Source organism: Felis catus, chromosome B2 (genome assembly GCF_018350175.1).
Source record: "Felis catus isolate Fca126 chromosome B2, F.catus_Fca126_mat1.0, whole genome shotgun sequence".
Classification (NCBI taxonomy): domain Eukaryota; kingdom Metazoa; phylum Chordata; class Mammalia; order Carnivora; family Felidae; genus Felis; species Felis catus.
In genome coordinates this window covers 136,138,859-136,151,073 of record NC_058372.1, presented here as the reverse complement: position 1 = coordinate 136,151,073, position 12,215 = coordinate 136,138,859, and the positions used below count along the sequence as shown (strand labels likewise).

Genomic DNA, 12,215 nt, shown 5'->3' with positions numbered 1-12,215 from the left:
ACAGAGAAGATAAACGAAGTTCATTAAAGACTGTATTTGGAAAATGAGAACAGAGATATAAAACAGGGGTATAAAAACAACCTCTCCATCTCTGAACACCCCCCACCTTTCTATGGCATGGCTGAAGCAAAGCCACTCAGCAATTCAGTCCTCCAGAGACCCAGACAGTAAGGTTGCCTCCTTCAGTCTGAGTGCGTATGGGTCCAGAACAGCAGCCACTGTCCCTACGGAGCATGTGAGGGGATCTTCAGAGATGACTTCTGCAGGGAAAATACAATTCTGCCTCTCCAGCCTGTTGCAGACCTAGCTCGTGTCCTCAGTCAGGGCTGTGAAGGTGTGTTTATTCAGTTGCAAAAGGTACTTTATACTATCCTTGCACACAAGGGAGAAAGCCAGGCGACCATGACCCATCTCCCAGAGGACATCCTTGCTTCCTCTTCCTCTGTGTGATCTGTCATCAGTAAGTGTCCAACTCATTTCCTTTCCTCTAGAATTTGCTTTTTCTCTCTTTTTCTAAAGTTTATTTATTTTGAGAGTAAGAGAGCATGCATACGCATGAGCCAGGGAGAGGGAGAGAGAGGGAGGGAGAGCAAGAATCCCAAGCAGGCTCCTTGCTGTCAGTGCAGAGCCTGACTTGGGGCTCGATCTCAGGAACTGTGAGATCATGGCCTGAGCCAAACTCAAGAGTCAGAGGCTTAACCAACTAAGCTACCGATGTGCCCCGCAGAATATGCTTTTTCTCTTAATGTTCGGATGTAATCTGTCTTTCCCCTCTCCTTTAATTAGACACCAACACTTTTTTCAGAAACTGTTTAGAAAATTACATATCGCAAAAATAAGGTAATCGACCAAAAAAGTAAAAGTTTCTCTCAATAAAGTTAAGAATATGGCTTCCTGAAAAATATCTGTGAAATACAAATTTAAAAAGAAGGCAGAAAATGACAGAAAGTCATAATAAAATCCCAGTCTGAAAAAAGTCCCCCTGCTGTCAGTGCATCTGATAAACTGGTGAATAAAACTGTACAGGATTTCATGTGACAGGTTTCACATTAAAGGTTTAACTTTTCAAGGACTGAGATCAACCCTGCTCCAACATGAAAAATTGCCACCAAATGTGATCTGGCAGCCACATTTAAAACAGGTAAATTTCGGGGCGCCTGGGTGGCTCAGTTGGTTGAGCATCGTACTTCAGCTCAGGTCACGATCTCACGGTCCGTGAGTTCGAGCCCCGCGTCGGGCTCTGGGCTGATGGCTCAGAGCCTGGAGCCTGCTTCCGATTCTGTGTCTCCTTCTCTCTCTGCCCCTCCCCCATTCATGCTCTGTCTCTCTCTGTCTCAAAAATAAATAAAAATGTTAAAAAAAATTTTTTTTTAAATAAAACAGGTAAATTTCTTACAGGACCTCAGACCCTATGTATGTTTTACCAAATAATTTGGTATATTGCCTTTTAAAGAAATCATATGGGTAACATTCATAAATCTGTTACTTTGGGGGCTTCAATTCTTGATTCTATGAATGTCTGCCCTTCTTTATGGGGGCAATTTTCACTAGGATCACAGGAATTCAGGAGAAACGGGAGGAGTGTGATGTAACAGAGAAGGTACAGCCTTTGACCCAGAGCCAGCATGGTAAGACTTCTGGTTCAATTGCTAACCAATTGCGATCTTGGGTAGGTAACACCCCCTCTGAGCCCCAGAGAGGTTGTAAAATCAAACACTAAACCTTCTCCACATGGCTATTATGAGAATTAAATTGGGTAGGAAAGCCCCCAAGTCATAAAAGGAATCCCATAAATGTAAATTCCCTACCACCATTGCCCACTCTAGGTTTACAATCTACTGGAACTCTTCTGGGTCCCAAAGTGCTAGCAAATAAAACAATAGGTGTTTTTAGCGTCAGACATTTCCCTTCAGCTGGCACCTCTGAGATCCTTTTTTTGCAAATGACGGATCCTCGCTCTATTCAAAGTATATGGTATTCGCATATTGATCAAATTTCAAAGGTTTCGGGAATTCGTGAAATCGAGAATTGTGTGCCATCGCTTAGCTCTACCTCCTTCAAGAGACATGGTATTCAATGAAGGAGTTTTAAGTGGCTTTGTGGGTGCCTGTCTCACCCAAGTGTCACATCTTTGAGGCAGGCACAGGTGACAAAGTGATGCTGATGTAAATGGATCAGTCTTTCAAGACATTTGATGATTTCATAGTCGGGAAGTGCAAGGCTGGTCATGTTCAAGCCCAGCATCTGGGAAACCACTTCCCTGAAGTCCACCAGCTGCAATATCAAACACACACATTAAGGGTGAGAACAAAACATGCTGACTACTGTTGGTCTGAATGCAACCAACCAACCAAACAAGACCCTGTGGAAAACCCAGAGGTACATGAGGTAGGCAAATTACTTACTTTTACCTTAGTCCTCTCGTTTATAAAATAAGAAGGCGAAGCTACTAACTTCCCCCCACGGTCCTTCCGGGCACCAACTGTCAGTGATTTCACAGCCACTTAGTGTGGCATTTCATGCCAGGGAGTGTGGCATTGGCTACCAACTCAAGAATCTCAGTGAAAAGCAACCATGAATGAGACCCATGTTCTCACTTCCTGACGGAAATAACCACACGCCTACTTCCCAGAGCTGTTCTGAAATTCGGATCAAATGAAACAATGAATGTGTACGTGTTCTGTATACTAGGAAGTGCTTTACAAATGCTGTGGCTGTGCACACCGTTGATAAGTACGTGGAATTTTAAGTGGGCACGGAACCACTTAAACTAAAGGAAGAACAAAGGGCAAGAAAGTATGAGCTGATGAAAAGAGAAGGAGCTCTAAATAATGACCAGATGACATCACATAAACAGCCTCCTCACAAACCATAACATCGGACCCTCCGGGACTACTCTCTGTCGATCGCAAAAAGAAACATGGAGAGGTGGCGAGCTTGGAGAAAATGGATGAAAAGATGCCTCATAGTCCTTCACATTCTCATCGACTGTGATTCTGCGCTAAAGCAGGAGCAGATACATCGGGGAGATCGGGCCAACCCCTTGCTAGAGGTACCTTCCATTTTGGAAAAGATGCAATCCAACCTGAAGACAGATGTTACCTCCAGGAAAACTGCCTTCCAAACATTCTCACCATGTGTTCATTCACATCCCAACCTCCTTCCTATGCTGAGTCCAATTTGGGGAACATAATACCCTCTCCCCCCTAGTGTCCCTGGTGAGAAAGTTTCCCTCAAACTTTTCTCCCCTTTCAAATATGGTCAAAGCTCTTAATTCCTGAGAGGGTTCCCTCTGAGAACACGCAGTTTATAGTTTGGCCTTCCTCGGCTCGGCCTGACACATGAGCCAGAGCAGAGGCAGCCAAAGAGAAAAAAATATCCTAGGACGAGAGTCCACTCTCTGCCCTTTTGAGCTTCAGAAAGAGAGCGAGATGAAACCCAAAAGCAATGGGGGTCAGGCTGCCCGGTACGGTTGTCTGTGCGTGACCTCCTGATGTGCTCACCAGATAAAACTCTCCTCCTTCCAACCAGCCAGCGAGTGAGGACTGTTTTATGGCTTCCATCTGGGCTAGATTGGCCATCGAGTCTGGGTGCCACTGTTTGAGAGTTGGGACTGTTTCCTGCCACTGATCTCTGCTGGAGATAAGCCTTCCCTCCTGAGGCTGAAGCCTGGGATGATGCAAACTTCAGAGGCAATCAGTGCACATAATAAAAACCTCTCCACAACCAGAAACTGGCATTTCACAGGCTTTCCGCTGCTTTGATAAGAACGTCTTTTTTCTTTTCTACAATTCATGCCATGAAAATGTGAATTATTATTCTTAGCAGAGTAAATCACTATGGTTATTTTAGTGCCAAAAAGATGCTAGAGGGTAGACAGATACATTGAAATGATATAGAAAGCTTTATGAATAATTTCAAGCTTTTGAATTGTCCTATCTTTCCAAAACAAGATGTCACCACCAGATTTCTACCCACCTGCTTTTCTCTCTTTTCTGCTTCTTCCAGAGATTTTTTTAGTGTCTTCATTTCACTGGTTACCACTTCTATCATGTTCCTGGCTCTCTCTTTATCCTCCTTAGCCTCATGCTCTGTAGAATCCAGTTCTGACTTGACAGACATTAGTTTTTTCTCAGCTTTCTCCTTCATCTTCTCAAGTTTGTCTCTGGATTTATTTAGGTCTTCAATGGCTTTGGTCTGTTCCAAAGTTTTAATCTAAGAAGTTAAGAGAATGCCAATAATTTCTTTTGTATTTATTTAGGAAAGTTGTATCAACAAGATAAACTAGAAGTCAATGAAATTCACTTAATAACTTTTTTATGAATAAAGAATGGAATTCATCCCAGTTATATAGACTTTGCTAAGCATACATGCTGGGCAAACATGTCTTAAGGCAGTTATAGTTTATAAACATGTCAGAGTACCATTATTGGAGGATGTAGAGTGTGAGGCACTTTGTCTTTATTAGCTTAATATGTAAAATTTTTCCAGATTTGCTTACAAAAGAGTATGAATAAAAAGGTTGAAATTCTGGCAAATACTCCAACATGGATGAACCTTAAAGACATTACAATAAGTAAAATAAGCCAGACACGAAAGGACAATTATTGTATAACTCTCTTTATATGAGGTACCTAGGATAGGCTAATTCACACAGAAAGTAGAATAGAATTCCATCCCCAGTGGAGGAATGTGGAGTTATTTAATGGGCACTGACAAAAAGTTCTGGAAATGGATAGTGGTGATGGTCGCACAACACTGTGAATGTACTTAATGCTACTGAGTTGTATGCTTAAAAATGGTTAAAATGAGGGTGCCTGGGTGGCTCAGTCGGTTGAGCGTCCGGCTTCGGCTCAGGTCATGATCTCACGGTGTGTGAGTTCGAGTCCCGCGTCGGGCTCTGTGCTGACACCTCACAGCCTGGAGCCTGTTTCAGATTCTGTGTCTCTCCCTCTCTCTGCTCCTCCCCTGCCTGTGCGCTCTCTCTCTCTCTCAAAAATAAATAAACATTTAAAAAAAATTTTAATGGTTAAAATGGTAGCTTTTATGTTATGTATATTTCACCACAATTTAAAAAAAAAAGAACTGGAGGCAGTTTTCATATTTGACACAAAATTTTTAAAACTGACCATTAAAAATAAATATGAATGAGCTAGCACTTAACCCCCACTGGGATGACCATAACCAAAACGAGACACAATAACAAGTGTTGGCAAGGATGTGGAGAAGTCGGAGCCCTTACATACTGATGATGGGAAGCAGCTGGTGTAGCTGCTATGAAAACCAGTTAACCAGTTTTCAAAATGTTAAACAGAGTTAACACAGGACCCAGCAATTCCACATCCAGGTTTATATACTCAAGAGATTTGAAAACTTGTGTCATACAGAACCTGTATACAAAAAAACTGTATACAGCAGCACTATTCATGATCACCAAAAAGTCAAAACAACCCAAATACCCATCAACTGATGAGCAGATACATAAAATGTGGTCTCCCCATGCACTGGAATGTTATTTGGCGACAAGAAGAAACGAAAATCCTGACACCTTGGACGAACCCCAAAAACATTATGCTAAGGGGGAAAAGTCAGTCACAAAAGACCGCTGACTGTATTAGTCCATTTATATGAAAGATCTGGGAAAGGCCAGGGACTGGTGGGAGGGGAGATTGGGGAGTAACTGCTAATGGGTTTTAAGGATGATGCAAATGTTCTGAAATTAGATAATGGAAATTTGGTTCCATCCACTATAACACACACAACTTCTTAAGAATTTAGCTCCTTTTCCGGCAGAGAGGAGGCTGATGGCAGACATGCTTGGACAAACTCAAAGCTCCGAACTGGTTCCATGCAAGAGACAGGTAATCCTTGGGAAACTGACAGCTGCTGTGGGACTTGCAATCAAGAAGGCATAAAAACTACCACTGCAGCTTGGGAAATCCATAGGCCATAAGATGTCAATAGTTGGTGGAGAAAGGAACTCTGAGTCCATTTTTGAGCCAATGACATGGCACTAGAAGACCTACCACTTGAGTCAAGTTAATGGCACCCACTAAGTGCAGGTCTACAGAGGTGGACCTGGCAGATCATTCATGGATTTCAAGTTATCAAAACCCACATCTGAATATGCCTAGCATATTAGATACAGTATAATAGAGTATCGCCTCGACGGTGCTTCCCGAGTGTGATGATGTACAGTGGTCACATAGAAGAATACTCTTGGTCTTGGGGTGCCTGGGTGGCTCAGTAGGTTCAGCATCTGACTCTTGATTTCAGCTCAGGTCATGATCTCACAGTTTGTGAGATCAAGCCCCAAGTCAGTCTCTGTGCTGATAGCATGGAGCCTGCTTGGGATTCTCTCTCTCTCTCTCTCTCTCTCTCTCTCTCTCTCTCTCTCTCTCTCTCCCTCTCTGCTCCTCTCCTGCTTGCTCACTCACAGACATGTGTGCTCTCTTTCTCAAAATAAATAAACATTTAAAAATAAATAAATAAAAGCTTTAAAATAATTTGTGACATGGCCCAGGAACTATATAAAATATCCATAATTCATCAATTTGATCATCAACTTAAGAATTTAAAAAGAAGGAGGAGGAGGAGAAGAAAAAGAAGAAGAGGAGGAGGAGGAGGAGGAGGAGGAGTATTCTTGGTCTTAAGAGATACCAGGCAAGTATTTAGGGGTAAAGTGTCATGATGCATGTAACTTACTCTCAGATGGTTCAGCAAAAATGAAAACTTCCCACCCTCATTAGGCAAAACACAGCAATCAGTAAAATTTAACAATTATTACATAAATCATTATGTGAAGAATAAAATACTGTCCATTATACTACTCTTGCAACTGTTTTATAGATTTGAAATTCTTCTTCTGACAAGAAGTCAGAAAAGGGAACCTTCCTCAGCCATAGCAATTTCTTACTTGATACATCTCCAAAGGCAAGGGAATTAAAAGCAAAAATGAACCACTGGGACCTCATGAAAATAAAAAGCTTCTGCACAGCAAAGGAAACAATCAACAAAACTAAAAGGCAACCAATGGAATGGGAAAAGATATTTGCAAATGACATAGCAGACCAAGGGCTTGTATCCAAAATCTATAAAGACCTCACCAAACTCCACACCCGAAAAACAAATAATCCAGTGAAGAAATGGGCAGAAAACATGAATAGACACTTCTCTAAAGAAGACATCCAGATGGCCAACAGGCACATGAAAAGATGCTCAACGTCACTCCTCATCAGGGAAATACAAATCAAAACCACAATGAGATACCACTTCAAGCCAGTCAGAGTGGCTAAAATGAACAAATCAGGAAACTACACTTGCTGGTGAAGATGTGGAGAAACGGGAACCCTCTTGCACTGTTGGTGGGAACGCAAACTGGTGCAGCCTCTCTGGAAAACAGTTTGGAGGTTCCTCAGAAAATTAAAAATAGTTCTACTCTATGACCCAGCAGTAGCACTGCTAGGAATTTACCCAAGGGATACAGGAGTGCTGATGCACAGGGGCACTTGTACCCCAATGTTTATAGCAGCACTCTCAACAATAGTCAAATTATGGAAAGAGCCTATATGTCCATCAACTGATGAATGGATAAAGAAGATGTGGTTTATATACACAATGAAATACTACTTGGCAATGAGAAAGAATGAAATATGGCCTTTTGTAGCAATGTGGATGGAACTGGAGAGGGTTAAATGAAATAAGTCATACAGAGAAAGACAGATACCATCTGTTTTGACTCTTATGTGGATCCTGAGAAACTTAACAGAAGACCACGGGGGAGGGGAAGGAAAAAAAAAAAGTGAGAGAGGGAGGGAGCCAAACCATAAGAGACTCTTAAAAACTGAGAATAAACTGAGGGTTGATGTGGGGCAGGAGGGAGGGGAAAGTGGGTGATGGGTACTGAGGAGGGCACCTGTTGGAATGAGCACTGGGTGTTGTATGGAAACCAATTTGACAATAAATTTATTATTTAAAAAAAAGAAAAAAAAGAAAATGGAACTTTCCCATGCATGATCAATACAACACACATCCTACTCATAAACGTTTTAATATATATATATATATATACATATATATATATATATATATATAAATTATACAAGCAGCTGCTCTAAATAATATATTCCATGGATTATCAAACATTTTACAAATTGGATACATTACATGAATGAAATCTATCAATTTTAAAACAAAGCTATCTCCCTTTAAGACAGAGATTCCCCTCATATGCAAACTGTCTCCCTGCTGCAGAGAAAATGGACAGCAAAGTGGGAAGTTGCTGGGATTGGGATATTGAATTCAAAACCTTGTCTTAACAGATACATGCAGCCTTTCTGCTCAGACTGGAAAAACATTTACAGTGGGCTATCTACCAAAAGTGACGGAACACAGCTTGGAGAGCTGGAAGTACATAAATCAGGTCCTAATGAGAGCAATTCATAGCCAAGAATTTCTGAAAAATATGAGACATTATCACAATCCTAAGGGCTGCCTCAGTTCTTGTCATTGGGGAGCAAAGGCGAGTCAAGGAGCTCTGAGCCAAGCCACCAGAAACAGAACTGAAAGCCAGTGGACAACAGAGACCTCAGACTCCTAAATCAAACCCAACAAACAAACGAGATTCCTGGGAGGGGGGGCATGGCTAAGCTGGTCTCTTAGTTCCCCCTAAAGGAGCCTCCCAGATCCGGCCCAGAGTTCAGCAAGAGCCTGTGCTGCTAATGGTCTTCCGGTGGGGCAGAACTGGTCATAAACAAGACTGACATGCCACCCAGAGCCCAGCAAGGATGGAGAAGGTTCTGAGTGTCTTCTTGAGAGAAAAAATTTCAAAATCTGGTGAACGATTCTCTGTCATGTCAGAAGGTCTGAAGGCCCTCAAAGAGATGGTGATTAAATTTAAAATCTGATGTGTTGAATTCCCTCCCCATCCCACTCCCCAACCCCCGGCCTCGAGGATCTGAATTCTCTAGCTGGAGGGTTTTCAAGAAACTGCATAGAAAATGCAAACCTGCAGGAAGGAGCTAGGCACCTCACACAGACTCCTTGAAGACAGTGGGGTAGCACAGCAGGAGAGTATCCCCACGGCCCAAAAACATGTTATGTCTCTACTAAAGAGAACCAACCACAGGTATCTTACTAGAAGGAAACTGAAGCTGAAATGAAAGGAAGGGGTTCATTTGACGTTGCAATCTGAGCACACTTCCACTTTTCTACAACCCATTCTTTAACCCATTCTACAACCCAAGAAGTTCTTCTTTGTAGGTTCTCCTTGGTGCACGCATTCAAAGTGAGGAGAGCTATGGGGCGCCTGGGTGGCGCAGTCGGTTAAGCGTCTGACTTCAGCCAGGTCACGATCTCGCGGTCCGTGAGTTCGAGCCCCGCGTCGGGCTCTGGGCTGATGGCTCAGAGCCTGGAGCCTGTTTCCGATTCTGTGTCTCCCTCTCTCTCTGCCCCTCCCCCATTCATGCTCTGTCTCTCTCTGTCCCAAAAATAAATAAACGTTGAAAAAAAAAATTAAAAAAAAAAAAAAAGTGAGGAGAGCTCAAAGCAATTCCAAGCCAGTGGACCTACCTCCATTGAATCCAAGATGGTAGGTTACAAAACTACACATACAAAGAAAGGCTGCCCTGACTGGGTTGGATATAGTTCTGGAGTGGAGAAGGAGCAGGAGAAGCTATCTTGTGTGGGAGATTATCAAGAGAGGCAGCAAGAGAGAGAGGCCTTTGCTGCTGGCTAAGGAGTGTTATTCCCTTTTGGTGTTTTCTTAAGACACTACAAATGAAGATAACAATGGCTTTTCATTGAGTTTTTGTCCCTTTTGTTGTCTGACTACTGATTTAAGGGCACAGCTCCCTACCAAAATTGGGCCACATGGTACATATGGAAAGCTGATACCTTTCCACCAAATATCTATTCTTTCTTTTGTCCTTCCTGCCCAGAATAGACCCATTTCTCAGGCTGACTTCATCTAAGTGAGGTCCAGGGACTAACTTCTGGCCAATGGAGAAATGCAAAGCATTGTATTGTTCCTGGAAAGTGGCCTTCAGGGTGTCCTCCTCCCTTTCCTCCTCACAGGTGGCTGGAATGAGGCCAGAGCCCCAGCGGCCAGCTTGTGTCAAGTGGCATTGAGGATAAAAGCTGTTGCTAGGACAGTGGAGCAGAAAGAACAAGCCAGGGTTGCTGATGACCCCAGAGCCATCCCACTAAGCATGGCATGTCTTCCTTTCCATGAGAAAGGGATAAACATCTCTCCTACCTAAGCCACGGTTATGAGGGGATCTTTCAATATATTCAGCTGAAACTGATCATAACCAACACAGGCTAAGAAGCAAATGGTGCTTTATGAGTTACACAAAGCGTTTTCTGGATCCTCTGGAGTGCTGCCACATGATGTCAGTGCCTGTGTTTGCATTTGTGCAAAAAACCTACATTTGTACCAATTAGTAGTACTACTTTAATTATTCTAGGTTAATGAGAGAAGAGCAAAGGTGGAGTTAATGCATAAACAATGTGTTCATGCCAAATGAAGTCTAAACTATGTCATGGTGCGTGTGCAAACAAAATATCTGAAGCACTGAATTAAATCACAGGGTAGCATAAATGTTCTGTCCTTAGAAAACATAAACTCAAAAGAAACTGTACCGTAAGCAACTGACACTACACATTCTTATTCACAATGTTGTAGGGGAATAACATAACCCGGCATATTGAATTTATGTCATTAATGTGTTTATTTTTATACTTCACTGTTTTTCTAAATCTGTTCGAAATTTACAGTGGTAAAAATGTACCAAGATTAAGAAATTTCTATACAGCGTTAAGTTTGTATATATGAAAGCGATATTGTAATAAAGTTATTTTGACTCAACACAGGGAGGGGAATCTATAAAAGCATATTTTTCTTTCAAAAAGAGATTTCTATAGTAATCAGCTTTGCCTGCTGACTTCAAATTTAATAGCTCATCTGGAGAGGTCCGTTTTTTCCTGGTCAAGAATTCAGGGGGAAATTTACTGCATGAGTCTTTAAAAGGGAGATTGGGATAACCTAGGAGTCAAGGTCTTTGAGCGCAGTTTTGCAACAGACAGAGAAATGCACAGAAAAACTCCACACAAATGTTGCCAACAGCCTTGTTCATAATAGCTAAAAAGTGGAAACAATCAAAATGTCCTTCAAATGCTGAATGCATAAATGAAGTGTGGTATATCCAAACGATGGAAAAGTATTCGGCATAAAAAGGTACTGTGATGGTTAACATTATGTGTCAACTGTACTGGGCCACAGAGCCCAGATATTTGGTGAAGCATGGATATTTCTGTGAGGGTGTCTCAGGGTGAGGTTAACATGTAAGTCAGTGGACTTTCAGTAAAGTAGATCTCCCTTCCATAGTGTGGATGGGCTTCATCCAATCATTCAAAGGCCTGAATAGAACAAAAGTGACTCTCCCCGAGCAAGAGGGAATTCTACCAGAAGACAACCTTTGGACTTGAACTGCAATATCAGCTCTTCCTGCCGCACTATCCCCAGATTTTAAACTTGCCAAATCCATAATCGTGTAAGCCAATTCCTTAAAATCAGTCAGTCAATCTCCCTGTAGCCCTCACTCTCCTTCTCTCTCTCCCTTCTTCTATGATATAATAAAATTAAGCACCTCACACCTGTCAAAATGGCTAACATTAACAACTCAGGCAACAACAGATCTTGGCGAGGATGCGGAGAAACAGGAACTCTTTTGCACTGCTGGTGGGAATGCAAACTTGTGCAGCCACTCTGGAGAACAGTATGGACGTTCCTCAAAAAATTAAAAAACAGAGCTACCCTACAACCCAGCAATTGCACTACTAGGTATTTATCCAAGGGATACAGGTGTGCTGTTTCGAAGGGACACATGCACCCCCATGTTTATGGCAGCACTATCAACAATAGACAAAGTATGGAAAGAGTCCAAATGTCCATCGAAGGATGAATGGATAAAGAAGATGTGGCATATATATACAATGGAGTATTACTCGGCAATCAAAAAGAATGAAATCTTGCCATTTGTAACAACGTGGATGGAACTGGAGGGTATTATGCTAAGTGAAATTAGTCAGAGAAAGACAAAAATCACATGACTTCACTCATACGAGGACTTTAAGAGACAAAACAGATGAACATAAGGGAAGGGAAACAAAAATAATATAAAAACAGGGAGAGGGAGAAAACAGAAGAGACTCAT

General features: G+C 42.0%; 1 protein-coding gene across 3 annotated transcripts in view; it reads right to left on the bottom strand.

Annotated features, from left to right (window-relative positions):
* Positions 1-589: 589 nt before the first annotated feature.
* Positions 590-12,215, bottom strand: part of CCDC170 (coiled-coil domain containing 170) — a 102,358-nt gene continuing 90,732 nt past the window's right edge. For all 3 annotated transcript variants that reach the window (XM_023254512.2, XM_023254511.2, XM_019831394.3), the window contains 2 exons: positions 3,979-4,215; positions 590-2,274 (listed from right to left, as the gene is read on the bottom strand). In XM_023254512.2, coding sequence (XP_023110280.2) covers positions 2,113-2,274; positions 3,979-4,215 — 399 coding nt within the window. In that variant the 3' untranslated portion in view covers positions 590-2,112. The remainder of the gene's footprint in view (positions 2,275-3,978; positions 4,216-12,215) is intronic.